Source organism: Astatotilapia calliptera, chromosome 4, assembly GCF_900246225.1.
Source record: "Astatotilapia calliptera chromosome 4, fAstCal1.2, whole genome shotgun sequence".
Taxonomy (NCBI): domain Eukaryota; kingdom Metazoa; phylum Chordata; class Actinopteri; order Cichliformes; family Cichlidae; genus Astatotilapia; species Astatotilapia calliptera.
This window is the reverse complement of record NC_039305.1, coordinates 15312502-15333017: the sequence shown is the minus strand read 5'-3', so window position 1 is coordinate 15333017 and position 20516 is coordinate 15312502. Positions and strand designations below refer to the sequence as shown.

The 20516-nt window shown below is 42.9% G+C and overlaps 1 protein-coding gene and 1 long non-coding RNA gene across 2 annotated transcripts; one reads left to right on the top strand and one right to left on the bottom strand.

The window, feature by feature from the left end:
* Window positions 1-7108: 7108 nt before the first annotated feature.
* Window positions 7109-13692, top strand: proza (protein Z, vitamin K-dependent plasma glycoprotein a). Its single transcript, XM_026165014.1, has 9 exons — window positions 7109-7270; window positions 8436-8570; window positions 8869-9008; window positions 9128-9152; window positions 9235-9348; window positions 9442-9573; window positions 11094-11209; window positions 11320-11437; window positions 12734-13692. Exons 2-9 carry the CDS (start codon window positions 8492-8494, stop codon window positions 13264-13266), a joined length of 1257 nt encoding a protein of 418 aa, XP_026020799.1. The 5' UTR covers window positions 7109-7270; window positions 8436-8491; the 3' UTR covers window positions 13267-13692.
* A 4838-nt stretch (window positions 13693-18530) lies between these two features.
* LOC113020028 (uncharacterized) lies at window positions 18531-19796 on the bottom strand. The gene is made up of 3 exons (XR_003272137.1): window positions 19596-19796; window positions 19454-19520; window positions 18531-18929 (listed from the first exon to the last, which is right to left on the bottom strand). It is a non-coding gene; the product is annotated as an uncharacterized LOC113020028 (long non-coding RNA).
* Window positions 19797-20516: the final 720 nt, after the last annotated feature.

Below are 20516 nucleotides of genomic sequence, written 5' to 3'. Positions count from 1 at the left end.
CATTTGAATATAGTGGACTCATTATTTTGTTCAAGAAATGTGAAATTTGAGATCATTGGGGCTTATTACATGGTATGCTCTGTTGGTGGGAGTAGCCATGAGAAGATGGGTGCAGCAACCGTGTGGCGACCGTGGCTCAGGGGGTTGGGAATCGCATCTGTAACCGGAAGGTCGCCGGTTCGATCCCTGGGCTCTCTGTCCTGGTCGTTGTGTCCCTGGGCAAGACACTTTACCCTACTTGCCTACTGGTGTTGGCCAGAGGGGCCGATGGCGCGATATGGCAGCCTCGCTTCTGTCAGTCTGCCCCAGGGCATCTGTGGCTACAACTGTAGCTTGCCTCCACCAGTGTATGAATGTGAGAGTGAATGAATAGTGGTATTGTAAAGTGCTTTGGGTGCCTTGAAAAGCGCTATATAAATCCAATCCATTATTAGTGTGGCCATAAAGGGAGGGACATGGTCAGCAGCAATACTCAGGTAGGCTGTGGGGTTTAAATGATTCCCAGTTGGTACTAAGAGGCCCAAAGTGCACCAAGAAAACATCCCCAACACCATTGCACCACCAGCAAAATGAACTGTTGATACACAGCAGGATGGGTCCATGATTTCATGTCGTTTCTACAGCAGGAATGAAGACTCATCAGACCAGACTCATCAGACCAGGCAACATTTTCTAATCTTCAGTCGTCCAGTTTTGTTTAGCTGACAGGAGTGACACCCTTTGTGGTCATCTGCTGCTGTAGCTGATCAGCCACATCAGAGATGCTCTTCTGCACACCTTAGTTAGAATGAGTTTAGTTTGAGCCACTGTTGGGTTCATTGAACAGTATAATCATTCTCCTCTGACCTGTGACATAAACTAAGCATTTTTTACCCTGAGAACTGTGGCTCACCAGATACAGTATGTTCTCTTTCGCTGACTATTCTCTGTAAACCCTAGAGATGGCTGTGTGGGAAAATCCCAGTAGATCAGCAGTTTCTGTCTGGCAACAACAAGCGTGCTACATTCAAAGTCATTTAAATCACCTTTTTCCACCTTTGTGATGCTCACTTTGAACTTCAGCAGAACATGATTGAGAGAATATGATTAGCTTTCCAGTGAAGCAGCCTAACACTTTATTCCAATATCACAACAAAGTTCTCCTCCAAAATGAGAATGTATTTGAATTAACACCTCTGTAAAGCAGCTTGAACAAAAACTAAACATTCTAACTTTTATTAGACTGGGTTGTGACTCCTTATGAATAAGGGAAGAGCTGAGAGAAGTCGCTTTTTTATTAGTTTTACCCAGATGTTCCTAATAAACTGCCAACTGAGTGCAAGCAGAAGATTTACAATTACACCCGAGGGTCTTTTTTCCCCTCAGATCTCACCACCCACTGCTATATCTATCATTTCTGTGTCATTTGCCACGTTATTTCTCAGTGCATGAACCATACAAAACGTGAGCTATGAGATGGTGTCAGTGTAGCGATTACATAGCATACAGATGCATACGTATTATGATTACACTACAGGCTTTTTTAGGCTTTCAAGAGAAGCTACACGTGCAGAAAGCAGGCATCAAAAAGGTTTTGGCATGATTACAGTGAAACATCATGTCCATTTAGGGAGCTGTCAGTTGTGCCTCTGCTCTTTCTGCCCATCTTCAGCTCAATCTGGGCCTACGCTGCCTCTTTCTCAGTTCTGAAGCCAGAGAGCCGCATCCTGCTCATCTCTGCTGTCTGAGCACCATACTTTAGATCATTTATAAAGTAGGACATGCGTCTGCGATAAGAAGGTGAGGGCAGATTAGATTACACAGTCTCACACAAAGAAAGAGAAGAAGAGAGAGATTTTTGTGGCAGAAAATGAACCACTTGTCGAAGGGAAGGAATCACAGCATCATCTTTATACCCGCTAGGAGCTTCATTTATGGCATTATGAGCATTTTCTACCCAGATGGGCACTAGTGTAAAGGAAAGCAAGAATTGAGCGCTAAAGTGTCCAGTAATGGCTCACCCGTATTTGCTAAAAGCCACTTGAAAAGTGGAACAAAGGTGAGCGAGAGTAGAAGAGAAAAGAAAGGAATAATCATGTGCTTTTAATTATTTTCTGCAACACGTGAACAAATGAGCTGCAAGGGATGCAGGGAGGGGAGCTCCACGATTGAGTGTTAAATAAAATATAGCCAGATGACGTGAATTAATCACAGAGAGATGTGGGGGGAAACGGAAGATATCCTTCAAGAGTAGGTAGCATAGCTGTGAAAAACCCCCACAGGGTTAGAGCTGGCCTGCTTTCCAGTACTTAATACAACATCATCATTGGTCCTTGTCACGCAAACTCGATTACATGTAATCTTGTGGTGCTTTGATCCAGGCGGGATTGTGTTGTGCATGTGGGTTGTTGTTTGCAGTGAGATTTAATATAGGACATCAGATACTGTCCTGTGTACGTGTGAGGGTATTTTTTGATGTGTAATGCAGTGATATTTTTCAAAACCAAACCAGGACAGACGACGGCTGTTATACACGTTAGTTATGGAACGCGGTTGAACTTCAGCCCGACCCCATTATGCCCTACGGTGACGCACGTGGATGAGTTCAGTGGTAGGATAGGTTTGTGCAGGTCGTTACAGGGCACGTGTGTTATTAACTCATTACATCATCATTACACGCAGTGTTTCAGGACCCCATGCTGCCAGGTCATCACCGAAACGAGCACCGGATGCACAAAAGAAAAAAAACAAACGCAGGTTGTTGCTAAAGAAATGGTTGGTGATTTGTGTTCAGTGCAAACGCCACAGAAATAAAAATACTAATTCAAGTGCTGTGCTGATGTTAACAGCTATCTTATTTGTTTTATTCTTTGCAACAAGCCTAAATTTTCAGAAAAGGTGCCAATGATCCGGCTCAGAGGCTTAAAGAGTGTCTACTGGTTTATAAATGGTGTGAGGCCAGGCCAGTTCATGTGTGCCTTTAGGTTTTCTGTTAACAATACATGAAATACCAGATACTTAAATGTGCAACTGCAAAGAAAGTATCGTGCAGTATTATTGGCATTTGATTGCTTTTTCTGTGGAGCATCTGTCATCTGTTGTGAGAAGCTGGCTAATGTTAAGTACAGTGCCAAACAAGCTAAGAAAACATCCCTACAGAGACAGTTTTGTCCTACTTCAAAAGAGCACCAGCTCTGAACCAGAAGCTCTTAGACTGTGTGTCTCATAGTGATATGCTGACATACACTATATGGTGCATAAATGGTGAATAAGACCAATCATTCAGCCATGGGAACAAGCTTCCATACCATTGCAAATATTTAAGGAAGAATATGTAATTTGTTGTGCTCATCTCAGGTTGCATTTACCTAATTTTAAGATCTAGATATTTTTCATTATGTCCTGATATGTAAACACTTAGAAATGACAGAGGGTGTACTTTCATTTTACCATGACTGTACATTATAGAGACAAAAGTATTGGGCCACGCCATTTAATATTGGAATTCAGGTGTTTTCAGTCCCGTTATGTGTGTAAAATCATGCACCTAGCCGTGCAGTCTGCCTTTATAAACGTGTGTGAAAGAAGGGGTCGGTCTAAGACCTCACTGAATTTGAAGGTGATACTGAAATGAGATGCTACCATTTCCTCAAGTCAGTTTGTTTAATTTCTTCCCTGCAGGTATTCCACCATCGGTGGTAAGTGGTATTATTGCAAAGTGGAAATGTTTAAGAGTCCCAGCAACTCCGCCACAAAGTGCCTGATCACATAAAGTTACAGAGCGGGGTCGTGCAGTTCGTATACGTCACCAGCCATCAACTGAGAGCTCCAAACCTCCTCTGACATTAACAAAATCTGAGCATGGGGAGCTACATGGCATTAGTTCCTATGGCTGAGCAGCTCCTGTAGCTGTAATGTGTAGGTGTCCCAATGCTTTTTTCTGAATATCACCCATCTACAGCTGTTTGTATAATACGTATGTATAAATGACATGAAAAATAATAATTTGCCATCTTGGGCTAAATGGAAATATTCAAGGCTACATGCAGACTTTGTGAGGCTAAACTTTAACTTATCCAGTGCTAAATCTGCATGCTATTGTACCCGATGCTTATTAGCAGGCACTGCTTAAAGTTAAAATCTGACATGTATGGTTGGACAGACTGAAAGAAAAGTCTGAGGATCGATAAATTCAGAAGCATCCTTTCTCTGGTCTAACGAACTGACGAGGGAGGAGATCCAGGTTTTAGTGTTACTTTTTTAATATTGTAAACAACCATGCTTTGTAACCAGGTTTGAACAGCAGGTGTAAACATGTTTGGGGAAGCCTATTTAGAATAATATGTTAAGTCATTTGAGTCTGGATCAAAGTGGTGGAACAGCAGGCAAATCGACATGTTGCTAGCACAGCTTTAAAGCAAAGAAGGGAAGCCAGAAAGCGAGAGAGGGAGAGACTCCAGACAGGGAGTCCGGTGGACTTAACAACCAGGCTGTTAAATTCATCACAAAGTTGTCAAGTATCAGGTGACATTAATTATAGATGCCTTGTGCGATGAGCCGTTTGTTTAGTGTGCCTGTAAAATTGGGCCATAGATGTGAAGAGGAGTGGGTCAGCGAGGTTACACGTGAGCGCTGTGCCACCCTTTCTTTCCTGCTACCCTCCAATTTAGAGTCAGCACTCAAAAATAATAAGAGGAGTGGGAAAGAATTGGGAGCAAGAGCGAAAGAGAGTGGGAGGGTGAGAGACAACACAAGAGTGGGGATGCTGAATAAAACATAACAGAAGGAAAGAGATGGATGGATGACTGAGCAAGTTTTCCTCTACTCCTCTTTCTAAGCCAACGCATACAGCACTGAGCACACCTGCATGCTCGCACGTAACACACCAGTAACACATCTGGTGTACGCTGCACATCCCATGTGCGCTCATACAGTGTGTATACTATGCATGCGTGTCTTTAGCAATTTCACCGGACACCGGACACCAGACACGCCAGGGAAATTATCAGAATCATTTGCACATCTAGCTGCAGCTCGGCACGCCCGAGCAGGCTCTGCGTTCGCTCTCGCCACCCCTGGGTGAGTCTCCCTGGTCTAAGTGGTCCAGCTTCTGCCCCTGCCCAGCACCAGGGACCAGCTGGTCTGACCAGGCTCTTATAATACTTCTGTTATTAGACTTGGGAAATGGAGACATTTAACACTGCTGCAGCTGAGACTAAAGCCCCACGGCCCTGTCTGTAAATTACACTGCTCTCACAAACAATTGCATTGAAATAAGGCCACTGAGGAAGGATTTTGGCTCTGTAAAATGTAGCCTTGATGACCTAGTTTCAGCAACTACCACCACTGCCTGTGTGCGTGAGTGTGTTTGATCATCTTCACCAACTATCGCTAATCACAAAGTTTACCATTAAATATGCAACAGCTCTAAACGCAGGCTCATAACTCTTCGTGAATTAAAGGAATGCCTTTCAAGTCATTCTGCCGTTGTAATTTGCTGCAGCGATGAAGCATAAAAGATTGGGTTTAATTGTGTGCTTTACCTAAAAAAATATTCTCAGCCTCTTTGAAATCGGCTCCTCAACAGTTTCTGTCTGATCCTCCTGATCAGACCCTTCTGTAGCGCCCCAATCTCGACCAGGGCTGTTTGATGTTGTCTGAGCTGATGTGTGTTTGTTTGCAGTTGGACTTCTCCTATTGATCACAGCAGATTGGACCCAGTTATGTTTGCTCAAGTGTGCAGACATTAGAGGACCTCCTCATTCTGATCACACCGCTGAGAGAAATATGGGCCGTAACAGCAGTAATGATGGGAAAACTCTCCCTTTTGTTTTTAGTCAGTATCAAAGGGATTCTGCAATAGCTCTCAGGTTTCCTTTATACTTTCCGTTTAGCATGGATATAAGCTGACAGCAGTTCAATCAAAGAAACATCACAGAACAAAGACTTACATATCTACAAATTCCTATAAATAATTCAGTAACACATATGTTTTAATTAGTTCTATGTATTAGAAATACTAAACTCCTCTAATCTATCACTTTGGTTTGAAGCAAGTGATTTACTTTTTTGCTTCACATCCTGCTGAGGAGTCAATCAGGAAAAGGCGTGCACAAGGCATCCTTTTCAGACGTCTGAAACACCTCAACTTGCTGCTTTCAATATGGAGGAGCAGCGGCTGTACCCCGAGTCCCTCTCGATCAGCTGACCTCCTCCTATCTCTAAAGGAGAACCCAGCCACCCTTCAAAGGAAACTCATCTTGGCCACATATATCCACAACCTCATTCTATCGGTCACTACCCAGAGCTCGTGTCTATAGAAGAGGGTCATAGGAATGTAGCTTGACTACAACAGATCTGCCCCAATCCACCTGTCAATCTTACCCCTCACACTCACTTATTAAATAATATTCCCAAAATATCAGCCAAGCACAAAAAAGAAAGAGCAAATCTGTCTTGTTATTTAGCTTCTGGTATCAGTCACTCAAAAACCAAACAAAAAAAGAAAAACATCCATTGTGTGGTTCTTTTGATTGACAGATGGCCCTGCTAGGCTTCAGCTCCACTACTTTGAGTCATTCAAAATGGACCTCATCAGAGTGTGTATGTGTGCTGCTGTTGGTGTCTTCTCAAGCATTTCTATTGGATCCTTTGATTACTATCATTGCCTGATGTCAGGTGGAGACTGTCTAAGACACAGACGCTCCACTTCACTTTTGCAGTTCTTTGTTGTCTTAACTTCACCACTCGACGTTGCTGTTTAGGTAGTCGAGGCCCAAAGATTATGTCACTCATAATATCTTGATGGCAGTGAAATGTGTCTGAAATAAAGCCTTTAAAGAAAAATTCTTGGTATTTCTTATATTCTGTTCAGTATCTCATTTATTAACAGGCTTTTAAGTTCATCGGCACTATTCACTCTCACTTTGTCTTTCTTCTCCTTTATTTTATTTTATTTTTTTTAAACTTCAGGCCTGTATTGTCATCTTAGTCGCCTGTGCTTCTGGTGTAGTTTTTGATGGTTTTATTCTTCAACTTCATTGCTATCTATCCGCACACCCAGGCTCTGTCTTGTCTCACAGCACCCTCTGGTGGTTGTTTTCAGTCATCGGACTCGGTACAAGCTGTAAACAGTGAGGGAGTCAGGGAAGGAGTGGGCAGGCGCGGATGTAATCAGGACTCGTTATTTTGGATCGACAGGCCCGATCCGTCTGCGAGGCCGCTGCGTGTCTCAGAACAACCGAGGCGAAGGAGCATCAGCCGGGCCGGCTCCTCCATTCAGTCCGGGGCGGTAAGTACGGAGCAGCACTGCTGCTGTGGTTGTTGTTAATGTTCGTAGAATTTCTCCTTCAGGCCTGCTGAGACACCCCGCCATGAAAACAGTGACTCTGCTACAGTGTAGCATCATGTAGGTGCCCAGCATCCTGTTTACTAAAAGGCGTAGATGCTGCTTTATATCGGTATTTGTTGCAATACCAACCATGTACCTCTAGAAAGAAGCATAAAAAGCCAAGACTGTACTAATAGAGCCATTAACGTGCTACCGAAAGCATATTGTTGTTTATGTTGGGCAGAGGCAGATGTTTGTTTATAAGTGCATTTTATGGGTTGGGCCCACGTTTGTCTCCAGAGCTGCTTTTTCTTCGTGTCATAGATTCAACATGTTGACATGATAGCATCACGCATTTGCTGCACATTTGTCAAATGCACATACATGATGTCGCCTCTTCCACCACATCCCAAAGGTGCTCTATTGGATTGAGATTATTGTGGAGGCCATCAGAGTACAGTGAGTACGTACTCATTGTCATGTTCAAGAAACCAGTTTGAGGTGATCAGAGCTTCGTGACGTGGTTTGTTATCCTGCTGGAAGCAGCCATCAGTAGATGGGCACCCCGTGCCATCTACCCTGTGGACATAAAGGGATGAGAAGCAACAATACTTAAGTAGACTGTGGTGTTTAAATGATGCTGGGTTTGTACTTGTGGGCCCAAGGTATGCCTATAAAATATTTCTAACACCATGGCACGACCAGCAGTAGCTGTAAGCTTTGATACAAAGCAGGAGGGATCCATGCTTTCATGTTGTTTCTGGCAAATTCTCACACAACCGTCTAAATGTCGCAGAAGAATCCAGACTCAACATCTCTAACCAGTTTCTCTAGCAGGTTGGTAGTGCTGTTGTATGCTCGCTTCAGAGAGCTCCCCAAATGAAGTGCTTAACTTTATAAAGAACCAGTGAGCCAGCTGCGGCCACTACTGCGCAATAACTGAGTGAACTACAGCTTCATAACACCCAGGCAGCGATTTTCATTCTTTCTAACTGACTGCGGCCTTCTAAAACATTAAACAGTGCCTACTTCTTTCTCTTCTGCATGTCCTTCTACTGCTTAATGTCTTTTCCCAGAAATCCTCATGCATCAAAAACTCTGCTTGTCTCTGTGTCTTTCTGTACAGCGGTCCCTGCATCACTGACACATTGCCTCAGAGCTGGGATACACTTCAGTGACACCATGCACTTCGTGACCACACCTGCTGCGGTGCTGTGTCTGCTGGCTGGGGCATCGGTGGCCATTCACGCCCCTGAGACAGGTAAGGAGGGCAGCATGGAGCCAGGGGACTCCACAGGGCTCAACAGCGGTCAGTTGTAATAAAAAGCAAAGATTTAAAGGTCAGGTTTGTGAGAGCAGACAGCAAATAACATGTCAGAGGGATTCAGTGCTAAGAAAGTCAGGTCAGTCGTTTTATGGAGCAGACGTCTTGGCGCTGGGTCAGTGAGATGCTGCTTATTTGGCTTATATTAAGTTAATGGTTAATGATCTGTTTAGTACTTCTAAGCTATATTGAGTCTTTGATGCTATGATATCTGAGACCTTATGTGTCCCCTCAGTTTTTTTGGACAAGGAGCAGGCAACCTCCTTAATCTCCCGTCAGAAGAGAAATACACCTTCCACTCTGGAGCAGGCTTGCATGGAGAAGGTGTGCAGCTATGAGGAGGCCAGAAAGTTCTTCCAAGACACATACCGCACGGTGAGCCCACTGTTAATCCCCTCCTCATTTCCTCAAACCTCCTTTGCGCCTCTGTTTGTAAAGAGAAAGCCACTGTGCAGCTCCAGATGTTTACTTGTGCCGTGTTATTTCTTCTCCAGGATATCTTCTGGTCAGTCTACGTTGGTAAGTGCATTATTAAAAGGATTGTCCATTACTGCCTATGCATTAGCACTGCATTACAGCTTATTAACTTCTCCGTGTTCAGATGGAGATCAGTGCGCAGAGAAGCCCTGCAAGAATGGAGCCATGTGTTCAGACAGCGTTGGAGGCTTTGATTGTGTCTGTAAGTCGGGTTTCACTGGAGCCCTCTGCGAGAAAGGTGAGAAGGAGACGGCAGGATTTCGCACTTGAACATCATTTTTGATTTGCTTTTCAAGTTCTGCAAGCTTTCCACTTTGTTTTCACAATGCAGACGAGACTCTGTGCACTCTGGAAAAGGACCAGGGCTGCTCTCAGTTCTGTAAACCAGGCTACATATCCTACGAATGCTCCTGCGCCCGTGGGTGGAAGCTCAACACAGACAAGAAACAGTGTGTGCCTCAAGGTACGTCTGTCATGTATTGAAATTACTTTTTTCTGCATGTTCTTTGTTCGAGTTTGAAAAAAAAAAATCCGTGTTTTATGCCTGTGTCTATTATTTACTGAATAACATGGCAGATTACTAGTTGCCAGTGATTGTGGGTGGTGGAAAACCTTTGGCAGTACATCAAAACAATACATAAAGGTTATCCATCCATCTTCTGCCACTTATGTGGGTCTGCAATAAAAGCAGTCTAAGCATAAATGCACAGACCCACTCAGTGAGCCACCTCCTCCAGCTCTTCAAAGATCACTAAGGCCAGCTGAGATATATATAATAAATAATCTCTCCATCGTGTTCCTCTTTGTAGGAAATAACAGAAATACTTCACCTAGGAAGCACCACAGTAGATATACTAAGGACTCCTCGATGTGGAGTGGTAGTGGCTCCACTCTGTGGCCCTCCTGAATGACAGAGCTCCTCTTGCTGTCTCTAAGGGAGAACCCAGCCACCCTGCCGAGGAATCTCTTTTCCATTCTTTGCATCCAAAATCTCATTCTTTCTGTGACTACAAAGATTTTGTGGCCGTGTGTGAGGGCGAGAATGTAAATCAATCAACACTTAACTGTGACACTTGGCTCTCTCTTCAGATATACTCATTTTACTTTCACTGCTGAAACTGCACCAATGCATCTGTCAGTCTCCCCGCTCCACCCTTATGAACAAGACCCTGACATATTTGAACTCCCTCTCTCAGGTACCAGTTTTTCCCTGACCTGAAGTGGGAATCGTGGCCTCAGACTAGGAGGTGCTATCTGTCATTTTTGCTGCTTCACACTTGGCTGCTAACTGCCCCAGTGCGAGATGCATGTCACCTACTAATGAAGCCAGAAGAGAGGTGATGCTGAGGCCACCAAAGGGCAAGTGGTGGAGGCCACCCTCCACCACTTGGCTGTGTTTAGAAATTCTGTGACCATTTTTACACTGCATAAAAATGAGGTCACACCAGGGTACCGCAGTCGATTTAGCATCTCTGCTTAATCTGACAATCTGTCTTTGGGTTGTGGGAAGAGGCTGGAATACTGGGGAAAACCCACAGGGACAGTGAAAATATGCCAGCTTCACACAGCCTCCAACCAACCAGCATTGTTGCCTCAAAGCAACATTGCTGTTATTAGGTACTATGGAGGACCCCTACACCTCCATAGTGCCTCATGAAGAGCTGAATTTATTACAGCACAAGGGTTTGAAGTGAAAATGGCGTTTAGAGCAGGAAAAAACAGTTTTCTCTTAGAGGGCATAGACAAGAGACCCATCTGCCCATGTTTGTTTACTTTTTCAGTCATTTTTCTAACATTGTATCGCTTACATGATGCTGTCAAAGATATAATCAAGACACCCATCCAGCCAGCTCAGATGAAAAGAGGATTTCTGATATTTCCCCACAGACTGCTTTTGACTACAAAAACTATTGCTAGATATGCCCGTCGTACTTCAAAAATAATGTAGTCAAAGAAATAATCATAATCATCTCCTTCTGTCAGTCGAGTACCCCTGCGGTAAGGCGGTCCGTCTACAACAGTTGCAAGGCAAATTGTCCAGAATCAGCACCAGCAACCCTGAAGGAATTGCCTGTTTGTCATCAGAATGTCCGTGGCAGGTAGGAGGACACTTGTTAACATAAAGACACAATGATTTCAGTGTGTGGGTGTGCGTTTCTCAAAGGTATGAAAAAGAGATGCAGGGTCTTAACTGTCGTGCTGTTTGCAGGCTGTTCTGGTGAGTTCAGAGTCTGCAGGTTTCTGTAGCGGAGTCATACTGAAGGAGAACTTTGTCCTGACTACAGCTCAGTGTGCCAAAAAATACTCATCCTTCCAGGTGGTTGTTGGTGAGTAAACAAAGATTATACAAACACTACAAGTAGGTAGTGATTGATATGTATTGTTCATTTTATAATACACAATTAGTTTTCCATTGCCCCCCAAAAATGTAATCTAAAATAATAATAAAAAATGTACATAATATGTATACAAAATGTTTAAGTATAGATTCAAAAGGGGGGTGTTTGCATTTGTAATGATTTCCATCCTGTATGAAGGAAATCCATAACATATCCTCCTGAGAACCAGCCAATTAGTTTATGTCCTCTGTAATGGACATTTGTTTTCTGTCTTTATATCTTCAGACTCATTTAAGCTATCCTACTAAATCCTGATGTGTTAAATAGAGGACATCTTGGGCTTTCCATTGATATCTAATGTGTTTGTGTGACCTCTTTCAGCTCCAAAGAGGAAGGACATCACAAAAAAATTAAATCCAACGATTAATTTTCCCCTCGGTTCTCAGGAGGATAAATAATAACAGTACCATAGATGTTACTGTGTGTGGAGGGACCTATCCAAGCTTTCCTTTCAGATTCAGAACAAATTTGTCTCTTTTTTGGTTTATGTTACATGTCCACCTGTGATGATATATTATAATTTTTTAATGGCATGAAAACACATACATGTCAGCACATTGTATAGAAGCCAGCATGTGCCTTAAAATATAAATATTTAAGTGAAAAGTCTTTTCAGTCAGCAGACGCAGCACAGTTTAGGTTTATAACTGAAGAAAGCACAAGACTTCTGGAAACAGACTAATAAGATAAAGGTGGAGATAACTGGCCAGAATGCACAGCATTGTGTTTGGTGAAAACCAAACACAGCATATCAGCACAAACACTCACAGTAAAAACTGTAAAAACTGTTTTATTATCAAAGACCGACATTTATTTAGCTCACATTGTCTGCTCAGAACAAATAGCATTTACCTAAATAAACACAAATCCACAAATTGAAAAATTCTACCATTTTATAATCGTTGTTAAATAAAATTACAGAATAAATCGATCAAAAAAAGAAGTTTCCAAAATTGTCATTTTATAAATCATGAATATTACATCAGCAAATTAGTGTTCATTTAAATATGGTTTCTTTTGCTGTTTTAAAATGTAATAAAATAATTATAATCTAATAATTATAATAATAATAATAATAATAATAATAATCAAGCTATTAATATAATTATTGCAACAGCTCTGCACTGAACTCGAGCACAGAAGTGCAGTAAATCTTGTGCTGCATGCCGGTTTTTCGATTTTTAGAACTTTTAACATCATCGCCCTTCCTTATCTCCTGCACAGGTAAAGACAGCAGCAGTAATACTGACCAACAGACGCTGTATGTTAAAGTGATTCATGTCCACCCGCGCTATGTGGAAGGTCGCCCTGAAAACGACCTGGCTGTGATTGAGCTCCGCGACCGCATCATCTTTAAAAGACACATGATTGCTGCCTGTCTGCCAGAACGAGACTTTGCTGAGAGCGTTTTGATGGCAGGTGACTACACAACGGTGGTCACTGGCTGGAAGGAACCACAGCAGGGGTCTGCTTTCCAGGGCTCGCTCACTCTTAACACCCTGGTGTACAACAAGCTTCCCATGTGTCTGGAAACTCACGGAAACTTGATGACCAACAAGATGGGCTGCACTGCACCTCGTGAGAACGCCGGCTGCACCATGAGCTCCGGCAGCCCCCTGCTCACCCTGTACAGGGACGTGTTCTTCCTCACTGGTGTGGTGAGTCAGCCAACAGGGGTCGACTGCAGCAAAGGATACATCTTCCAGAAGGTGTCGCGCCACCTCGGCTGGCTGCGGCAAAGAATAGGTTCACGTTAGGAGCGGTAGTCAGAGAGCACACTGAGGTTATTGATCATGGAATAGGATAATACAGGTTAATAAATAATAAAACAGGGAAACTGAATATTTTCCTCCTTCTAACTTAGTCTCTTCTTTATCCTTGTCCTTGTGTATTTAAAAAATTTTTAATAACTAACATAACATATATGCTGTCATCTCCGTTCCTCTTTGGTGTGTCTCGTTTATCCACAAGGTGGCTCTCTGGTTACATAAAGACAGAAGCTTTCATTACATGTATCCTACAACTACAGCAGAAACGGTGAGAGATGTGTGAATTATTCAGCATGTGTTTTGTGATGTGGACGTACCGTTTTAATAACCTCTGAGCGCTGTACTCGTTGACATGCACCTTATAAGACTATTACTCATCACTGTTGTATGAATGTAATAAAGTGTAACACCACACCTACTGTCAGCGTTGTCATTGTGGTTATAAGAGGTTATAATTATTTCAGAACTTTACATATAAAGCTTGAGATGTGTCATAGTTTGTGGGAGATCATCAAACACAAGAACGTGGGCATTACTATTAATGTCAAATGAATATACACGACTGTGCAAAAGTCTTGGGCTGATCCCTGTTTCTTTATTATTCTTCAGCACAGTCTGAACTCTCTTAGGCTGTTTCTTCTAATTTCTTTAAGGAGTGTTCAGGAATAGGTCTCCAGGTTTCTTGAAGAACATTCAAAGCTCTTCTTTGGATGTTTGATTCCTTTTGTTCCTCTATCTGTCAAGAAGATAGCAGTAATGTTGAGGTCCAGGTTCTGTGGAAGCCAATCCATGACTGATAGTGTTTCAGTGTATGTTTTTTCCATCCAGTTATGCTTTTTACAGCATTGGCAGTGTATTTGGGGTCATTGTCATGTTTAAAAAGGAAATTGTTCCCAATCAGATACGTTCCAGATGGATGCATGATCGTACTTTTCTGTGTTCATACCGGTAATTCCATCAATTTTGACAAAATCTCCAACAAATGCAGTTCCAAACTATGACAAAGTCTCCGATGTTTTACAGATGGCTGTAGATACTCACTGTTCTATCTCTGTCCTGACTTTCTCTGTACAAATTGACCAAAAATGTCTAATTTGGATTAATCACACCATAAGACTTGTTGCCACTCATTTACAGTCCAGTTCTCCCCACTTCCCTTTCCTAAGTATCGCTGCTGGAGAGCCATCCTTGCATTGAGACCAACTGAAGGGCCAGATCCATCTCTCAGGTCCTGTTCATGCTTGGACAACTCCTAGGTCAGTGTTAAGAAACACTCCTCTGAAAATTATCAGGTACAACAAGTGTACTGAAAATCTGTAAAAAAGCAGCCAATGTCCAAAGAAAAACTTTGGAAGACCTTCTGAAAAGCCTGGAGGATTGTTGCTCTGGCTCCTTGGAAGTAAAATATAAAGAAATGACGGGTGGCTCAAGACTTTTGCCCATTACTCTGTAATACATCAACAACAGCAAAGAATCTAAAATTACGAACTAATACTTAAAATATAATTCTGCCACACCAACCACATTTCCACCACGTTTCATATTGAAGCTCTGTGATGCTGTGCTTTGAACACATCTTTAAATCGGCATGCTAACACGGTAACAGCATGCTGTTTATCATGTAGAACCAAGACTGACATGTTAATTCAGCATATTAGCATAGTATTTGCTCATTAGCACTACCCACTCTGGCTGATGGGGGTATCATTAGTTTTGTGGCCATTTGGTTAGAAGCCAAAGTGTCATCAGGGTCATCGTCTTCATGGTCTGATGAAGAGCAGGTGTGCAAGTGGCTTCTTGCGGTATGCGAGCTTTCAGCCCAACACCTTTTCTGTTTTTTAAACATTAAAGTTGGCAATACAGAAACGCTCAAAATAACAACCACTGCAGCCTGAATTACTTTACTTTGATCAGTGATCAGCACACTATCTCAGAAAACTACTTGACTACATTTATGACGTCAGATCAAGACTTTTAGTTTCGTTATGAGGGATGATTTACACATTCGCTCGACAACCAAAAGGTCTCTGGATCGAATCCAGCTGGAGATGCAAATCTCTGTTGGGGTTACATCATGAAGGGGATCTGGTGTAAAAACTCATGTTGACCTAGGAGACAAGAGGAGAGCTGAAAGTATCTCATTCTTATAAAGAGGAATCATTACCTGTCTGTGTTTGTAGCAGGGGAAAACAAGGCGCACATGTGGTCAGGTTGCTTGTCCATCACAGGCTGACAGACAACCACAGAGCTGTGTGTATGCTTGTCTGTCAGCCTGTGATGGACTAGCATTGCTGGCTGGTGGACCACAGCCCGTTCAGAATCAGCTTGCCTTTGGACTTTAGTTAGGAAGCCAAAGTCCCTGGAGAGAAACCAAGCATGGGAAGGGCACAAAAACATGCATGCTCTGCAAACAACATACAAACAACCAGATTAGCTATTTAATGCACTACTGTGCCATCCTCAGGGTAGAAGCTCCTCGGGAAGGGAGGAGTGAAGTGCAACATATTATACTGCTAAAACAGCTCCCAGTCCACACACAGAGTCACCATCTTCCACCATCCGCCATCTGCAAATAAATAAAAAATGCACAAGTCACATTAACTGTATGAAAAACAACCTGACAAGCAAAACCAAAATCAAAAGCTCAGAAAGTAGTGAGATTTCAAGACGTGATCTTCCCACAAAATAGCAGGATGTTTAAAAAATTAATTTCTCTAAGGTAAAATATTTAATGGGACCGTGAGGCAAAATTAAAAGTATGTTTGAGAACAAGTACAAAGTCTTGAAGCTGACAGACTTGAGGGAATCAGGGCAGTTATTTTACAGGCATGTTGGTTTGTGTTTAAATATGACGCTTTGGGGTGTGAGTTAAAGCGTTAAATTTGCAGTTTGCATAATTTACATACCACAGTAGCGGACTATTGACAATCTGACAATCTAAACGTCTAATATACCCCTTTCCCCCCACTTAGACAATATTAGCTTACCCTCGCTGTCACATACCCCTGTGTTGTCTGGCAACATTTTCCCACAGAGCCTCTCCCTCTACAGTCTTCTCACAGCCTCCCTGGTGAACAAGGCCAGGCCCATGTCACAGAGGCAGAGAAAAGGAGAGGCAGAAGAATGGCCAAGAGAGAGGGTAGGAGACGCCACATAACAACAAAAACCTGGCCTGCCACTTTTGATTGGAAGCTTGAAAAGGACAGCTCGGAAAGCTGGGGCCCACGTTGGCTGTTGCTATGGCACTCACCTAGGAGATGGCTCCTTGCTCCCAAAAATGGCAGCGCTCCTTTTGCTGGGCCGTCCAGCGGAGATTCATGTGAGCAGAGCTCCTTCCTTCCTGAGTCTGGTCCCGCTCTCTCGTTCTGACAGTTCCGTTTATGTGATCGAGCTCACAGAGCCGTTCAAAAACACACACCGAGCAAGGTGTAGGCTAAGGAGTGCAGCTCTCCTCTGAGCTGCAGAACTGTGAAATGTATCAGTTACATATCAAACAGTCTCTGCATCTTACCCCGAGAATAAAACCTCAAATCTGAGCAAATGGGGAGACGAGGACGTGATGGGAATGCTGAGAGGGAGGAAGATGTTTGAGAAGTAAAGTGCTGAGGTGCAGAAATGGAGAAGGACGCAAAGATGAAGAGCAGCAGATGAAGAGATTTGCTGTGTTGATACAGAAGAGATGACTGCTATTGTGCTGATGGATTGATGGACTTAAAGTATATTAGATATGAATGAAACATTAACAGGGTTGTTATTACTTAGGGAAGCTTTTACTCTACACAAATCAAATGTTACTTTTATTGGACAGGTTTGCTGTGCACTGTTATTCAGACTACACTGTGTCAGTGGTGTGTGTTTGCATCTGGCCAGGGTACTAAATCAGTAACACCCCCAAACCCAAAGAGCATTTGCATGCTGTGACCCCAAATCCTTGCTAGTGTGTGCAAGAACATGCATGTAAGTATGCATAACACATGGATGCCTTTTTTGGGGATGGGGGGTCGACATCAAATGACAGACTTTAGGAAGGATTATCTGTCTGTGTGGTGTCTGATCCACACATGGGGGGTTAGCATTATGTCTGCACACTGAAAGCAGATTGACTGTGTTAAAATCTGATGGGCTTTGCATGCAATCTGTAAAGGCATCCCTGTGATCTCGTCCAATAATCCCCCACCCCAAAATCCATGTCCCCAATCTTTTCTCACTTCAGGACTTCACACATATGGAGAACTCTCCAGTCAGATTGGGTAAAAAAAAGGAAAAGAAAAACAAAAGCTTTCCCCCTCCACCCAACCCCGCCCCTAACCTACCCCTATGCAAACTCATCCGCACGCCAAACACAGTAGCTTCTACTTCATTGGGTAATTGTGCAGAAGAGTGGAGGTAACGTGAGACCTCGAGAGGTTACAGCAAGGGCTGAAAGAAGTGTTTGAAAGAGAAAATATGAGACAGGCTGTAGACTTTTATATAACTCTGCAGCAGTCTCCCTGATATCAGCTCAGCTGTTTGTGTACAGCCACGCTAGTGCTTCTGTGAGGCTGTTTGTGCTAAATACATCAGCGTGTTCACAGTGACTATAATGAGGGTATAATGCTTACTATGTTTACCATCATGCTCGCATGCTAACATATGCTGAACAGAAGAAATGCTACAATTATATAGTTACTAGGGGTGCAACAATACTCGTATCGATATTGAACTGTTCGATACAGTGCTTTCGGTTCGGTACGCATATGTATCGAACAATACAAAATTTGTAATTTATTTTATCAACTTTCCTTCTGACGATGCTGTCTGTGTTGAGCGCTCAGTGAATCTGCGTTCGACTACTAGGCCTAGGCTGCACTGTCGAGCGCAGATCCACTGAGCGTTCAACACAGACAGCATCGTCAGAAGGAAGAGCGCAGTGCAAGCTAGCAAGACAGAAGTTGAGCTCTCCTTGTAACATGGCAAATTGAACCTCCCCCACCCTCATTCAGATCTGGCGTTTGGAATTATTTTGGTTTTCATGTGACATATGACCCTGAAGGTAAGCGCGTCATGGACTAAAGTAAAACAGTATGTTGGATGTGCCACGCAATGCTCAATTACATGGGTGGGAACTAGTGTGTTAGCGCAGTTAGCTCATAAACGTGTTGGCTGTCTAGCCCCACGCAGGGGTAGCTCGTTAACGGATGTAACACCTGCTTAGTATAGTAGGGTTAAACTTATAGACTAGATTCGAGAGGAGTAAAATAAATTTGAGAGAATTGAGTGTTGAACAGCCGGCAGATTTATTACAATGTTACAGTGGTGCAATAATCCAATGTAAACAGCATAGAAAATTAACAGAAGATCAACAGAGAAGAGCGCTCTTTTGAAAATAACAACAAAATAAAATAAAATAAGTAGTCTCTTTAGACCTGACTCCTGATGAGCAGGATATTGGGAGTTCAATAGTTTCCCAGAGAAACAATCCGTATGAAGTAAGCAGTTTTTGCTCTTGCTTATCTGAAATCCTGCCATTCGAAGTAATTCAGACTGTAGCTCTACTCCTGCATCCAGAACAGCTGGCCACACTGCTTTTGGATTCGCCAAGAGTTTTCACAGGGTCTGGCTCGCCATCCATATCCAGAACCACTTCAGATCCAGGATCACAAAAAACCAGTCTGCACATACAGTACAGAGCAATAAACAAAATAGTTCTTAACAGTTTTTCTAAATAAAATGAGATCTCATAAAGTTTTCAAAATCAAGTACACTGTCGTTTTAACATTGTTCTGTCTCTATGAATTCCATTTGTATTGCTTTACAGCATTACAATCAATTGTATTTAAATACCCCTTTTTAAGGCATATGTAATCACATCATGAAATGTTTGTAACGTAACTAGTTTTAAATAACTTATTTACATGTATTAACCTATAACTGAAATGACAAAGTGCAGAAAAGGCACTGGACAACATTTATGGCTAAAAGAGAAGTGCATCCTGCATTAGTTTTGCACATTTGTGAAGATGCCCAATCAAATAGACAATAAAATAAAATACGACATTCCATTTCACACACGATTCAAGTACTCCGACTGGTTTTAGCTTTTTTTAGACAATACGGAATTCGCACTGTTGCAGTGTTTACCACATGTAAAATTAGCATAAGTTTTCCTGCTAACTTATCATCTCTAGTAACTCACCGGAATTCCCAAGAAACAAATACACGCTCTGCCTGGTTTTGGTCGAGAGTAAAACACATAAAGGCCTCTGAAAAGTACATAACTTTAAGTTAGAGACTGTTGAAAATACTTTATAACACTTATTTTATACCAAAAGACTCACTGTGTAGCTTGTTATTTGCTCTCGGTGTCTTGCTCCGTTTTGCCTAGCTTAATGCAGCAACGTGCTTTTGTTGCATTCACTGAACTACGGAAAATCAAAGTGTGTTCAAGGGGTGTCGGAAATAATAATACCAGGTAAAAACAAGAAAATACTAGTAACCATGTCTATAGGGGTTACACGGAGATTTGCCGTGTTGTGGCGTTAACGTCATTTCAACGAGATTAACGCTGACAGCACTAGTGGGAACACAACCAATATGACTGCACATTTACACCGACATCATCCTAGTGCAAAGACAAAAACAACAAGCATGCATACTACAAACTTTACCCGAGTCATTTAGACAGCCGTTAGCACATGATTCTCCTTATGGGAACCTGATATGTTTAATATTGTGGCGAGCTCAGACAAGGAGGAGACGGAGGTGTTGTTTGGTCTTGCTTCCCGTGAGCTAGCCAGGGAGCACAGCCGTTTATTGACATCTGCAGAAAAACACTGCCGCTAGCTAACTGCTCAGCGCAACCGCACAGCAACAACAACACACAGAACGCCCTCTGACCCCGGAAGGACACACCGTCGCAGCGAGAAGGCGTCACCCGTCACTATGGCAACATAAACAAAACATAACTGTACAAACAGAACCCCGAACAGCCCTGACCCGCTACATAGCCCCCACCTAAGGGGTCAGTCGTCCCCGACGACCCCATTACCCCACACAAAGTCCTGCAAATGTCCAGGTGCCTTCTTTTGGCGCACCGGCCGGTCACGACCGGCGGGGGAAAAGTCACTCGGGTCAGAACATGGGGTGCCACCATCATCCCACTTCTGACACCAATGTGGCGAGCTCAGACAGTGAGGAGATGGAGGTGTCGTTTGGTCTTGCTTCCCGTAAGCTAGCCAGGGAGCACAGCCGTTTATTGA

Excerpts from the sequence above, each read along its gene's own strand:
- proza (XM_026165014.1), top strand. The coding sequence starts at position 8,492 with ATGCACTTCGTGACCACACCTGCTGCGGTGCTGTGTCTGCTGGCTGGG. Across the intron at positions 9,349-9,441 it reads TGGAGCCCTCTGCGAGAAAG|ACGAGACTCTGTGCACTCTG; the intron begins GTGAGAAGGAGA and ends TTCACAATGCAG. Across the intron at positions 9,574-11,093 it reads GAAACAGTGTGTGCCTCAAG|TCGAGTACCCCTGCGGTAAG; the intron begins GTACGTCTGTCA and ends TCCTTCTGTCAG.